We start from the raw sequence: 15,367 nt of genomic DNA on the forward strand, positions 1-15,367 counted from the left end.
TCTGGTCACCTATACTACAAGGAAGGGGGATATCTGGCCATCTATACTAAAGGGGGAGGGGAAACATCTGGCCATATATACTACAATGGAGAGGGAGGAAACATTTGCTCTTCTATACTACGAGGTAGAGGGGAGGGGGGAAACATGACCAGCCCGCCCATGATGCCAGGTGACCCCACTTCCTCAGGTGGTGTCGCGCCCACCCCCTTCTTTCCCATCTGCCACTTGTTTTGGGTGGCCACCTCCTGCAGCAGGACAAAATCACCGGGTCCCCCTCGCCTGTCCTGCTTGTAGTTGACCTCAGATCCGCGTGACCCACAGCAGCTCCCATAGCAGCGTGTATACCAGAAGGGAGGAGGGACGCTGCAGGACTAGGGGAAGGGGTACCTACCTTGCTAACCTATACTGGGGCAACTACACTACCTATACCAGGGGCAACTATATTAACTACCTATACTGGGGGCAACTATACTAAGTACCAATACTGGGGGCAATTATACCAACTACCTATACTGGGGCAACTATACTTCCCATACTAGGGGCAACTATACTAGCTACCTATACTGGGGGCAAAGATACTTGCTACCTATACTGGGGCAACAATACTGTCTATACTAGCTACCTATACTGGGGCAACTATACTAACTACCTATACTGGGGCAACTACACTACCTATACTGGGGGCAACTATATTAACTACCTATACTGGGGGCAACTATACTAAGTATCAATACTGGGGGCAATTATACCAACTACCTATACTGGGGGCAACTATACTAGCTACCTATACTGGGGGCAACTATACTAGCTACCTATACTTGGGCAACTATACTATCTATACGGGGGCAACTATACTAGCTACCTATACTGGGGGCAACTATACTAGCTACCTATACTGGGGCAACTATACTAACTACCTATACTGGGGCAACTACACTACCTATACTAGGGGCAACTATATTAACTACCTATACTGGGGGCAACTATACTAAGTACCAATACTGGGGGCAATTATACCAACTACCTATACTGGGGGCAACTATACTAGCTACCTATACTGGGGGCAACTATACTAGCTACCTATATTTGGGCAACTATACTATCTATACTAGCTACCTATACTGGGGCAACTATACTAACTACCTATACTGGGGCAACTACACTACCTATACTAGGGGCAACTATATTAACTACCTATACTGGGGGCAACTATACTAAGTACCAATATTGGGGGCAATTATACCAACTACCTATACTGGGGGCAACTATACTAGCTACCTATACTGGGGGCAACTATACTAGCTACCTATACTGGGGGCAACTATACTAGCTACCTATACTTGGGCAACTATACTATCTATACTAGCTACCTATACTCGGGCATATACTAGCTACCTATACTGGGGCAACTATACTAACTACTTATACTGGGGCCAACTATACTAACTACTTATACTGGGGGCAACTATACTAACTACCTATACTGGGGGCAACTATACTAACTACCTATACTGGGGGCAACTATACTAAGTACCAATACTGGGGGCAACTATACTATCTATACTAGCTACCTATACTGGGGCAACTATACTAACTACCTATACTGGGACAACTACACTACCTATACTGGGGCAACTATATTAACTACCTATACTGGGGGCAACTATACTAAATACCAATACTGGGGGCAATTATACCAACTACCTATACTGGGGGCAACTATACTAGCTACCTATACTGGGGGCAACTATACTAGCTACCTATACTTGGGCAACTATACTATCTATACTAGCTACCTATACTGGGGCAACTATACTAACTACCTATACTGGGGGCAACTATACTAAGTACCAATACTGGGGGCAACTATACTAGCTACCTATACTGGGGGCAACTATACTATCTATACTAGCTACCTATACTGGGGCAACTATACTAACTACCTATACTGGGGCAACTACACTACCTATACTGGGGGCAACTATATTAACTACCTATACTGGGGGCAACTATACCAAGTACCAATACTGGGGGCAATTATACCAACTGCCTATACTGGGGGCAACTATACTAGCTACCTATACTTGGGCAACTATACTATCTACACTAGCTACCTATACCCGGGCATATACTAGCTACCTATACTGGGGCAACTATACTAACTACCTATACTGGGGCAACTACACTACCTATACTGGGGGCAACTATATTAACTACCTATACTGGGGGCAACTATACTAAGTACCAATACTGGGGGCAATTATACCAACTACCTTTACTGGGGGCAACTATACTAGCTACCTATACTGGGGGCAACTATACTAGCTACCTATACTTGGGCAAATATACTATCTATACTAGCTACCTGTACTGGGGGCAATTATACCAACTACCTATACTGGGGGCAACTATACTAGCTACCTATACTGGGGGCAACTATACTAGCTACCTATACTTGGGCAACTATACTATCTACACTAGCTACCTATACTGGGGCAACTATACTAACTACTTATACTGGGGCCAACTATATTAACTACTTATACTGGGGTCAACTATATTAACTACTTATACTGGGGCCAACTATACTAACTACTTATACTGGGGCCAACTATACTAACTACTTATACTGGGGCCAACTATACTAACTACCTATACTGGGGCCAACTATACTAACTACCTATACTGGGGGCAACTATAATAACTACCTATACTGGGAGCAACTATAATAACTACCTATACTGGGGCAACTACACTACCTATACTGGCGGCAACTATATTAACTACCTATACTGGGGGCAACTATACTAAGTATCAATACTGGGGGCAATTATACCAACTACCTATACTGGGGGCAACTATACTAGCTACCTATACTGGGGGCAACTATACTAGCTACCTATACTTGGGCAACTATACTATCTATACGGGGGCAACTATACTAGCTACCTATACTGGGGGCAACTATACTAGCTACCTATACTGGGGCAACTATACTAACTACCTATACTGGGGCAACTACACTACCTATACTAGGGGCAACTATATTAACTACCTATACTGGGGGCAACTATACTAAGTACCAATACTGGGGGCAATTATACCAACTACCTATACTGGGGGCAACTATACTAGCTACCTATACTGGGGGCAACTATACTAGCTACCTATATTTGGGCAACTATACTATCTATACTAGCTACCTATACTGGGGCAACTATACTAACTACCTATACTGGGGCAACTACACTACCTATACTAGGGGCAACTATATTAACTACCTATACTGGGGGCAACTATATTAACTACCTATACTGGGGGCAACTATACTAAGTACCAATATTGGGGGCAATTATACCAACTACCTATACTGGGGGCAACTATACTAGCTACCTATACTGGGGGCAACTATACTAGCTACCTATACTGGGGGCAACTATACTAGCTACCTATACTTGGGCAACTATACTATCTATACTAGCTACCTATACTCGGGCATATACTAGCTACCTATACTGGGGCAACTATACTAACTACTTATACTGGGGCCAACTATACTAACTACTTATACTGGGGGCAACTATACTAACTACCTATACTGGGGGCAACTATACTAACTACCTATACTGGGGGCAACTATACTAGCTACCTATACTGGGGGCAACTATACTATCTATACTAGCTACCTATACTGGGGCAACTATACTAACTACCTATACTGGGACAACTACACTACCTATACTGGGGGCAACTATATTAACTACCTATACTGGGGGCAACTATACTAAATACCAATACTGGGGGCAATTATACCAACTACCTATACTGGGGGCAACTATACTAGCTACCTATACTGGGGGCAACTATACTAGCTACCTATACTTGGGCAACTATACTATCTATACTAGCTACCTATACTGGGGCAACTATACTAACTACCTATACTGGGGGCAACTATACTAAGTACCAATACTGGGGGCAACTATACTAGCTACCTATACTGGGGGCAACTATACTATCTATACTAGCTACCTATACTGGGGCAACTATACTAACTACCTATACTGGGGCAACTACACTACCTATACTGGGGGCAACTATATTAACTACCTATACTGGGGGCAACTATACCAAGTACCAATACTGGGGGCAATTATACCAACTACCTATACTGGGGGCAACTATACTAGCTACCTATACTTGGGCAACTATACTATCTACACTAGCTACCTATACTCGGGCATATACTAGCTACCTATACTGGGGCAACTATACTAACTACCTATACTGGGGCAACTACACTACCTATACTGGGGGCAACTATATTAACTACCTATACTGGGGGCAACTATACTAAGTACCAATACTGGGGGCAATTATACCAACTACCTTTACTGGGGGCAACTATACTAGCTACCTATACTGGGGGCAACTATACTAGCTACCTATACTTGGGCAAATATACTATCTATACTAGCTACCTGTACTGGGGGCAATTATACCAACTACCTATACTAGGGGCAACTATACTAGCTACCTATACTGGGGGCAACTATACTAGCTACCTATACTTGGGCAACTATACTATCTACACTAGCTACCTATACTGGGGCAACTATACTAACTACTTATACTGGGGCCAACTATATTAACTACTTATACTGGGGTCAACTATATTAACTACTTATACTGGGGCCAACTATACTAACTACTTATACTGGGGCCAACTATACTAACTACTTATACTGGGGCCAACTATACTAACTACCTATACTGGGGCCAACTATACTAACTACCTATACTGGGGGCAACTATACTAACTACCTATACTGGGAGCAACTATAATAACTACCTATACTGGGGCAACTACACTACCTATACTGGGGGCAACTATATTAACTACCTATACTGGGGGCAACTATACTAAGTACCAATACTGGGGGCAATTATACCAACTACCTATACTGGGGGCAACTATACTAGCTACCTATACTGGGGGCAACTATACTAGCTACCTATACTTGGGCAAATATACTATCTATACTAGCTACCTGTACTGGGGGCAATTATACCAACTACCTATACTGGGGGCAACTATACTAGCTACCTATACTGGGGGCAACTATTCTAGCTACCTATACTGGGGCAACTATATTAACTACCTATACTGGGGCAACTACACTACCTATACTGGGGGCAACTATACTAAGTACCAATACTGGGGGCAATTATACCAACTACCTATACTGGGGGCAACTATACTAGCTACCTATACTGGGGGCAACTATACTAGCTACCTATACTTGGGCAAATATATTATCTATACTAGCTACCTATACTGGGACAACTATACTAACTACCTATACTGGGGCAACTACACTACCTATACTGGGGGCAACTATATTAACTACCTATACTGGGGGCAACTATACTAAGTACCAATACTGGGGGCAATTATACCAATTACCTATACTGGGGGCAACTATACTAGCTACCTATACTGGGGGCAACTATACTAGCTACCTATACTTGGGCAACTATACTATCTATACTAGCTACCTATACTCGGGCATATACTAGCTACCTATACTGGGGCAACTATACTAACTACTTATACTGGGGGCAACTATACTAACTACCTATACGGGGGCAACTATACTAAGTACCAATACTGGGGGCAACTATACTAAGTACCAATACTGGGGGCAACTATACTAAGTACCAATACTGGGGGCAACTATACCAGCTACCTATACTGGGGGCAACTATACTAGCTACCTATACTGGGGCAACTATACTATCTATACTAGCTACCTATACTGGGGCAACTATACTAACTACTTATACTGGGGCCAACTATACTAACTACTTATACTGTGGCCAACTATACTAACTACTTATACTGGGGGCAACTATAATAACTACCTATACTGGGGGGCAACTATAATAACTACCTATACTGGGGAACGACTATACTAACTAGCTATACTGGGGCAACTATACTAAGTACCAATACTGGGGGCAATTATACCAACTACCTATACTGGGGGCAACTATACTAGCTACCTATACTGGGGGCAACTATACTAGCTACCTATACTGGGGCAACTACACTACCTATACTGGGGGCAACTATATTAACTACCTATACAAAGGGGCAACTATACTAACTACCTATACTGGGGGCAACTATAATAACTACCTATACTGGGGGGCAACTATAATAACTACCTATACTGGGGCAACTATACTATCTATACTAGGGGCAACTATACTAGCTACCTATACTCGGGCAACTATACTAGCTACCTATACTGGGGCAACTATGCTAACTACTTATACTGAGGGCAACTATACTAGCTACCTATACTGGGGGCAACTATACTAGCTACCTATACTGGGGGCGACTATACTAACTACTTATACTGGGGGCGACTATACTAGCTACCTATACTGGGGGCGACTATGCTAACTACCTATACGGGGGCAACTATACTAGCTATCTATATGGGGCAACTATACTAGCTATCTATATGGGGCAACTATACTAGCTACCTATACTGGGGCAACTATACTACCTATACTAGGGGCAACTATACTAGCTACCTATATGGGGCAAGTATACTAACTACCTATACTGGGGCAACTATACTACCTATACTGGGGGCAAATATACTATTTAACTTTACTGGGGGCAAATACAGTGTTCTCCCCAGAAGATTTTCAGCCGGGCGGTATGAAAAAGTAGCCAGGTGGGTATGGACACGCTGGGCGCTACCAGGTGGGGTATCTCACCCTCCACCCCAAGTGACAGGCTAGGCTCCATCTACTGGTATATTTTAAAGGGATACTGAACTGAAGAAAAAATGGCCAGTTACTTACCTGGGGCCTCTAGCCCCCTAAAGTCCTCCTGCTCCTTCACCGCCATTCCACACAGCTCTGCTCCTTAGCTGCGCACCTCCTCGATTGTGCTCCTGTGGCCGGGAATGCACTGCCTATGTGCAGTAGCAATTTTTAGTTACCATGCAAGTGCAGAATGCTACTGGTCACGGGAATGTGATGGAGGAGGAGAGTGGCAAGTGGCCGCGCATGCAGCGTTCAGAGGGGTACAGCAGAGGAACAAAGCAGCATGGAATGACTGCAAGGGACAAGAACAACTTTAGGGGCTGGAAGAAGCCCCGGGTAAGTAGCTGGCCAATTTCTTTTAATGGTTTGTGTCCTTTAAAGTTCTGACTACCCTTCTGCTGATTTGACAATTAAACTACCGGTTTTTCCTATATACATGGGTGGTCCTAGTGTGGAAAAGAGGATTTCCGGGCCATAGCATGATATTGATAAGCAGGCAGCTTCTCAATATCATGCTATGGCCCTAGATATCCCCCCTTACACCACCCATGTACATAGGAAACATGGGGGGGAAATCTTGGTAGTTTCATTTTCAAATCTGCAGATTGCACCTGGCTGCTGGTTGTAATGTGACACTGTCAGTCTGTTAAGCTTGGAGGTGTATTCTCCACAGTCAGCATGCAACACATAAGCTGACGTGAAGGAGGTACACACACTAGCACAAGGAATCAGGATATCCCCAGTTTAGTGGAGGAGAGGACTGACTCCAATAGGAGATTGTGGCGCACAGAGCCGGTGCAGATCCGAACAGCCACAAACAACACTTTCGTAATAACGTCTCAGCGCAAAGTAGCGCTGAGCGCATAAACCAGAACTGAGGAGATCAGGACAGGTAGACAGAATGAACGCTTGCTAGCTAGCCACTACTTAGTGACAGCAAGCGTCCACAACAAGACAGACTGGAATGAGGTAGCCAAAGCGTTAGCAGCGATGGCGTGCCTCACAAAGACAGGACAGGATAGTCAGGAAATAGCAGGATCAAGATAGATAAACGTAACACAGATAAATATACAATAAGTATGATTTCCTAGCGTATTACAATTACAGCTATCAATGAAACTATTTGTAACGTCTGACTAACATATGTATATATCGGCAATGAACCGATATATGACATAAGCAGGAACTCTGACTAAGACTGGAGTAATACAGGGAACAGGACTCAGAAGGATTCGCTATCTCTTCGCAGAGATGAACGCAATCCACAAACAGGACCAGGAACAGGATAACTAGCTCAGCGTGCTGGAACGCTGACTAACGGAACACAGGATATAAACAGTTCGTGTACGTATATATCAGCGACACTGATGTATCAACGTAACACGAATACAAGGAAAATAATAAACGTGCAAGTATGCGTATATATTGGCGATGAACCAATATATGACACAAGACAAGCAAAGTAACAACTTCTAGAAACAAGAGCAGAACTAGGAGGACTCGCTGACCCCTTCGCAGGAGTCAGCGCAGTCCACACGGACTAGGAACGAGGTGGGGCACGAGCAGAGTAACAGACAGAATCTGAGACTATGGTAGCCCATGAGGCATTGCAGGAAGCAGTTCTTTATACTGAGGTCATCCAATGGGAGCAGACCTGCAGATTCCCACACAAGTGAATGGTAATTAATCACAGGCTGATAGCAGGAAAAGGCAGACAATGATATGCAGCCTGCAGGAAAGGGATTGCCCCTCCATTGCAGCAGACAATGTTTGTTTACACAAAAGCATATTAAACTGTCAATAACTTCAGAGCGACTGCAGATGGAATCAGCAACTAGTTTAAGTGCAAACCAAACTATGCAAGCAAATGCATGTAATGACATTAGAACTGCTTGGTTTGCAATACCACTGCAGTCAGCAGTAAACGCTGCAGAAGCGATCATAACACAGTCACACTGGATATTGTGAGCTATGTGGTTGTCAAGGGGGCAGGGAGTCTCACTAATCACTCTGTGCCTCTGTCTGCCATTGCCCTGGGTGAGACTGTGACCATCTGTACACTGGCTCACTCTCCTCTCCCTCAAGCTGCAGCTCCCTCACACCAGTGACACTCACTCATCAATCAGGGCCAGGGAAAGCAGTGGCAGGACTGGATAATCATGGGGGTCAAAGGGTCAAGCTTCGTAAAGTTCTAGCTGGTGGGTGTTGAGTTTGATGCCCCCCTCCTCCATTAGCAGAAGCCAGCGAGACTCACATTCACACAAACATGCAGCAGCTGGCAGCGGTACGAATACAACGAGAGGAGGAGGAGAGTGTCTGGCTGGATATTCCACAAAGAACTGAGCCACGCTTCCTCTCCGATCTTCTGAGCTGCGTGTGACGTCACCTGCATTCCCCGCCCATCTACACACCTGCTGGGAGCTGAGGAGGAGGGCGGAGATAGCGTCCCTGACTGACAGCTGCTGGCTGTAATGACACAGACGCCGCTGCTCACTAATGAGCCACACAGAACGTGGATAATTTTACCCGGGCTCTCAGGGAGATCAGCTGGGCGGCCCTCCCGGGTAAAAGGCTCTGGGGAGAAGACTGAAATATACTATCTACCTATACTGGGGAAACTATACTGGCTACCTATACAGGGGGCAACAATACCAGCTACCTATACTGGGGAAACTATACTGGCTACCTATACAGGGGGCAACAATATCAGCTACCTATACTAGGGGCATCGATACTGGCTACTTGTACTGGGGAAACTATACTGGCTACATATATGGGGGCAACTATACCTGGCTGCCCTACGTAGGGGGCACCTATTCCTGGCTACCTACCTACCTATACTGAGGGTGAACATTTTTGAGTGCTGTGCGATCATTCCAAATCAGGGGAAGGTGCATCCGCACAAGTTTACCTCAGGCAGCAAAAAGTCTTGAACCGGCTCTGACTACAGGAAGGGAGGAAACATCTGGCCATCCACTGTATACTACAAGGGGGAGGGGGAAACATCTGGCCATCCACTGTATACTACAAGGGGAGGGGGAAACATCTGGCCTGTTCTACAAGGAGATCTGAGGGGGAAGTGTTCTCCCTAGGCCCCTTAGCTGGGTGCTCCAAGTGACTAATTTTGGTGAGCACTCAGCTGTGCTCACCAGGGAAGGGGGGGGGGGGCAACATCTGACCATCTATACTACAAGGAGGGCGGAAGCATCTGGTTATCGATACTGCAAGTGGGGAGGAGCATCCGGCTACCTATACAGCGATGCGGGGAGAGGGGTGGCATCTGGCTACCTATGCTGCAAGGGCGTCTGGCTACATTTATTGCATTGGGGCAGGGAGTGCATTTGGCTACATATACTGAAGGGGGGGGGGGGGCAATTTTCTGCCTACCTATACTGAAGGGGAAGGGGTGTTGGAGGAGATGCTGTTGGTCAGGGGGCGGCTGGTGACAGTACAAATCCGGCCCTGCACTACACAACAATCTGTCTCTACTCTCTCTGTCGCACTACAGCACACCCTCTCTCACTGTCACTAGACTACACTCACATCTGACTTACTACTCTATCACACTAACTTCAGCAAACTCCTCCTCTCTCGCTAGTGTCTCTCACTACGATCTGTCTGTCTACTCACTCCTCACTCACTATCTCTCAACTCACCAGATTCTGTCACACAACTCAATCCACACACAACTGATTCTCTGCAGCACAATGCAGCACACTGTCTCCCTCAATATCCTCCTCACTGAACCCACAAAATGGCCGACAGTCTCACCTCTCTTATATACAAGAGGGGAGGGATAGCCTGTGATAGGTAGCTAGGATCTGGTTGCTAGGGCCTATAATTGCTTCGGATTGGTAGAGAATCTGAGTGGCCGGTTAATGCTGCTATATTTAATGTAAGCTATAATTGTGGATGTACGCATAACTTGCACATTTCTGCATGTAATCCGCAGTACACTGATTGGCCTGAGATGACCGTGGTGTTCCATTTTCCACAGTCATTTTGGGAAATGTAAGTCCAATCACAGGACTGGGAAATACTCGGTAGTATTGGACCAATCAGAGAGTGCGGAGACATCCCGCAGTATTCCCATTTCCACAGAAATATTCTGCATTCTCTGATTGGTCCGATGCTTCTGAGCTCAGTGATTGGCTGACATTTCCGAGTTGCTGTAATGCGGCATTCTGACATTGGGCTCTATTCACAAAACTTCTCATACATGACTTATCACCTCATTTATAGAAATAACCTTTCAGCACATTTACAAGCAAAATAATCACTCAAAGTAAGTTGTTTCTGAATAACTTCATTTCAATATTACTTTTCTTACCTTAATTATATTATATTTTTGCTCTTTGGAAGCCTAAAAATGTAACATAGACGAGGTGGAAACAGAGGAAAACAGGTGAAAATCCTTTGTGAATTATGCCTATTGTTGCATTTACGTTTTGGAAATCGGCGTTCTGATGGAAATGTCAGACCATCCCCAGTCACAGTTTCCTTATTTGCTTAATTGGGAATAAGAGAGAGAAACATGTACATTACACGGGGCATATGAGTGACACGAGGACACAGCGGTAATAAGAATGTGGAAGTGACACCACATTGCTCTACAAACATAACACAGATCTCTTGCTATAAGTACATATAGGTCTGTTGTCACAGGAGTAACACATTGCTTCCACTGTCTCATCAAGCTCTACATTCACTGCTGCTCAATGTATGGCCAATGCTTTAGGTGTGGGAGGGGTCAGTGACATGCAAATAACTCTGTGTATGCAAATGTGATGCAGATTGTATGCAGATAATCAGATTGGTCAGGAAATGCATTTGATTGGCTGAACTCCCAGCTACATAACATTTTCATGCAAGCCAAAGTTGTAGTCATGTGATTGGCCGGCTGTAATGAGCTGCACCTTCTGCAGTTCTCAGTCAGGCTGATAACTTGTGACGGTCATTGGCATGCCAATAACTCTGAGATGGTGCAAACTGTATGCTAATTTTATGCAAAGTTATGCAGCTGCTGCATCTGGTCCATTTCCAGTCTGCACAAACTTTGCCTCAACTTGGAATTATCAGCAGCTTACTGACCATCCCTAATGATAATTGTTCCTCCCCTCAGAATTATCTAACAGGAAGTGATGATGTTTCTCTATTTGCAGCGCAGAGTCCCGGCATCAGGAACCTCTCAGAGACTCGTCTCTCTGTATCCACAGACTGTACAACGGATGATGATGTCACTGGACAAAAGTCTCCTGCAGATATCCTGGTTACCCCAAATATTCCCTCCAACCCCTCTCACCACCTATCTGACCCTGAGGGACCTCATACCCAGCACAGCTCTCAGTCTGCTGGAGCGTCTCATTCCTGTTCCACACGTGGGAAATGGTTTGTAAAAAAATCAAGTCTTGGCATACACAAGAGAAGTCACACTGGTGAGAAGCCATATTCATGTGCTGAGTGTGGGAAATGTTTTGTGCGGAAATCACACCTTGTCAGACATGAAAGATCTCAAACTGGTGAGAAGCCCTTTTCATGTGCTGAGTGTGGGAAATGTTTTGTACGGAAATCACACCTTGTCAGACATGAAAGATCTCACACTGGTGTGAAGCCCTATTCATGTGCTGAGTGTGGGAAATGTTTTGTACGGAAATCACATCTTGTCATGCATGAGAGAACTCACACTGGTGAGAAGCCCTATTCATGTGCTGAGTGTGGGAAATGTTTTGTACGGAAATCACATTTTGTCATGCATGAGAGAACTCACACTGGAGAAAAGCCCTATTCATGTGTTGAGTGTGGGAAATGTTTTTTTCAGAAATCAGACCTTGTCTGTCATAAAAGATTGCACACTGGTGTGAAGCCCTATTCATGTGCCGAGTGTGGGAAATGTTTTGTACGGAAATCACATGTTGTCAGACATGAAAGAACTCACACTGGAGAAAAGCCCTATTCATGTGTTGAGTGTGGGAAATGTTTTGTACGGAAATCAGCTCTTCTCATACATGAGAGATCTCACACTGGTGAGAAGCCCTATTCATGTGCTGAGTGTGGGAAATGTTTTGCCTATAAATCACAGCTCCTCAGTCATGAGAGATCTCACACTGGAGAGCAGCCCTATTCATGTGCTGAGTGTGGGAAATGTTTTGCCTATAAATCACTGCTTCTCAGTCATGAGAGATCTCACACTGGAGAGAAGCCCTATTCATGTGCTGAGTGTGGGAAATGTTTTGGACGGAAATCAACTCTTCTCAGACATGAGAAATCTCACACAGATAAGTAAGAGCCAATAACAGGCTTGTTCAGTTCCGCTTATCCCTCTCTCATCACTGGTGAGAAGCTCTATTACTGCACTGAGTGTGGGAAATGTATTGGTTGTCAGTGTTATTTTCCGAATGTTTCTTTTATTTCTTGCTAGATGCACCTGGCAGCATATTATACAGAGTCCCGGGGCTCTTTCATGCTACTCAGTGCATTGATTTGTAAAGCAAGTCCCTGAGCTGAGGTGGGATGATTGGATAAACATGGCTACATATAGTACTAAGCCTAATTAGTAATTGGTTGTGTTCATCTTCTATTTATTACATTGCAAGTGTTCAAGTAAATCTGTAATTAAAAGTAAAGTCAAAGTCAGATCCATACCCCTCTGGATCCTCCACAATCTCCCCACATCCTTTTCCCGACAATCGAGCCAGCGCTGCACCCTCTGGAAGGTCACAGCCGGGCTCCCGTCCATGCAGGCAGGCAAACTGCGCGGGATGCCTTGTGCTTGCACCCTCTGGAAGGTCACAGCCGGGCTCCCATCCATGCAGGCAGGCAAACTGCGCGGGATGCCTTGTGCTTGCACCCTCCGGAAGGTCACAGCCGGGCTCCCATCCATGCAGGGAGGCACACTGCACAGGATGCCTTGTGCTTGCACCCTCTGGAAGGTCACAGCTGGGCTCCCATCCATGCAGGCGGGCACACTGGGCGCGATGCCTTGTGCTTGCACCCTCTGGAAGGTCACAGCTGGGCTCCCATCCATGCAGGCAGGCACACTGCGCGGGATGCCTTGTGCTTGCACCCTCCGGAAGGTCACAGCCGGGCTCCCATCCATGCAGGTAGGCACACTGCGCGGGATGCCTTGTGCTTGCACCCTCTTGAAGGTCACAGCCAGGATCCCATCCATGCAGGTAGGCACACTGCACGGGATGCCTTGTGCTTGCACCCTCTGGAAGGTCACAGCTGGGCTCCCATCCATGCAGGTAGGCACACTGGGCACGATGCCTTTTGCTTGCAACCTCTGGAAGGTCACAGCTGGGCTCCCATCCATGCAGGCAGGCACACTGCGTGGGAAGCCTTGTGCTTGCACCCTCTGGAAGGTTACAGCCAGGCTATCATCCTTGCAGGCGGGCACGCTGCGCGGAGTTCCTTGTGCTTGCACCCTCTGGAATGTCACAGCCGGGCTCCCGTCTATGCAGGCGGGCACACTGCGCAGGATGCCTTGTGCTTTCACCCTCTGGAAGGTCACAGCTAGGCTCCCATCCATGTAGGGAGGCAGGCACACTGCGCGGGATACCTTCTGCTTGCACCCTCTGGAAGGTCACAGCCAGGCTCCCATCCATGCAGGCGGGCACACTGTGCGGGATGCCTTTTGCTTGTAACCTCTGGAAGGTCACAGCTGAGCTCCCATCCATGCAGGCGGGCACACTGCACAGGATGCCTTGTGCTTGCTTTGTAGCACAGAATGACTCGGCTAGGCGGATAAAAAGTCGAATTTGTACAGCTCTGTGGAACTGCAAAGGCAAAAGGCATCCTGCATCTGCTCAGTGCTAACACACTTGTTCATGGACAGGAGCACAGATAGACACACCCTTCCACAGGTGCTTGTTGGGAAGGTTTGGGGGTCCCAGCACTGGATTGGTGGGGGGGAGAGGTACGGGGATACTGAGGTATGTACTCATTGGGGTACTTTTTCCCTTCAGGCTTATTTAAATAAACTTGGTGCTTTATTCTATGCTAATGAGGAAGTATCATGAGTCATATCTTGTATATCCTGCCGTATGCAGCATGTGGGGTGCACGGGGTGCCCCCTACGGCTCAGAATTTCTGAGCATTTTAGGGGCCCGCAGTGGGCCACAGACAATACTTCAGTGGTTGCTAAGCGTCTCAGGAATTGCCATGCAGAATATGAACACATTTGCTTTCCAGGGAGTAGAGCGGGTGAAACGCTCAGTCTGAGGAGGAGATCTTCAGAGATGCCTCGTAAAAACTCCCTGGTAGTGATGGCCGAGGATCATATTTTTCCTTGAAAAACTGACCGAGCCCCATAGCCTTTAATGGGCAGGCGAACTTTTTCAACTTTCATGGCATCTCTGCAGCCACAAATTCTTTAAAAAAAAGTGTGGCAAAACCCAGAGAGTGGCTCAAAAATACAGGGTGGGCCATTTATATGGATACACCATAATAAAATGGGAATGGTTGGTGATATTAACTTCCTGTTTGTGGCACATTAGTATATGTGAGGGGGGAAACTTTTTAA

At 45.9% G+C, this 15,367-nt stretch overlaps 1 protein-coding gene across 1 annotated transcript in view; it reads left to right on the forward strand.

Annotated features, from left to right (window-relative positions):
- The window catches only part of LOC137525346 (zinc finger protein 208-like), a 129,633-nt gene extending 115,988 nt beyond the window's left edge, over positions 1-13,645 (forward strand). Inside the window, exon 10 of the mRNA XM_068246401.1 lies at positions 12,009-13,645. Coding sequence (XP_068102502.1) covers positions 12,009-13,129 — 1,121 coding nt within the window. The 3' untranslated portion in view covers positions 13,130-13,645. The remainder of the gene's footprint in view (positions 1-12,008) is intronic.
- The last annotated feature ends 1,722 nt before the right edge of the window (positions 13,646-15,367 follow it).

This window comes from Hyperolius riggenbachi, chromosome 7 (assembly GCF_040937935.1).
Source record: "Hyperolius riggenbachi isolate aHypRig1 chromosome 7, aHypRig1.pri, whole genome shotgun sequence".
Taxonomy (NCBI): Eukaryota; Metazoa; Chordata; class Amphibia; order Anura; family Hyperoliidae; genus Hyperolius; species Hyperolius riggenbachi.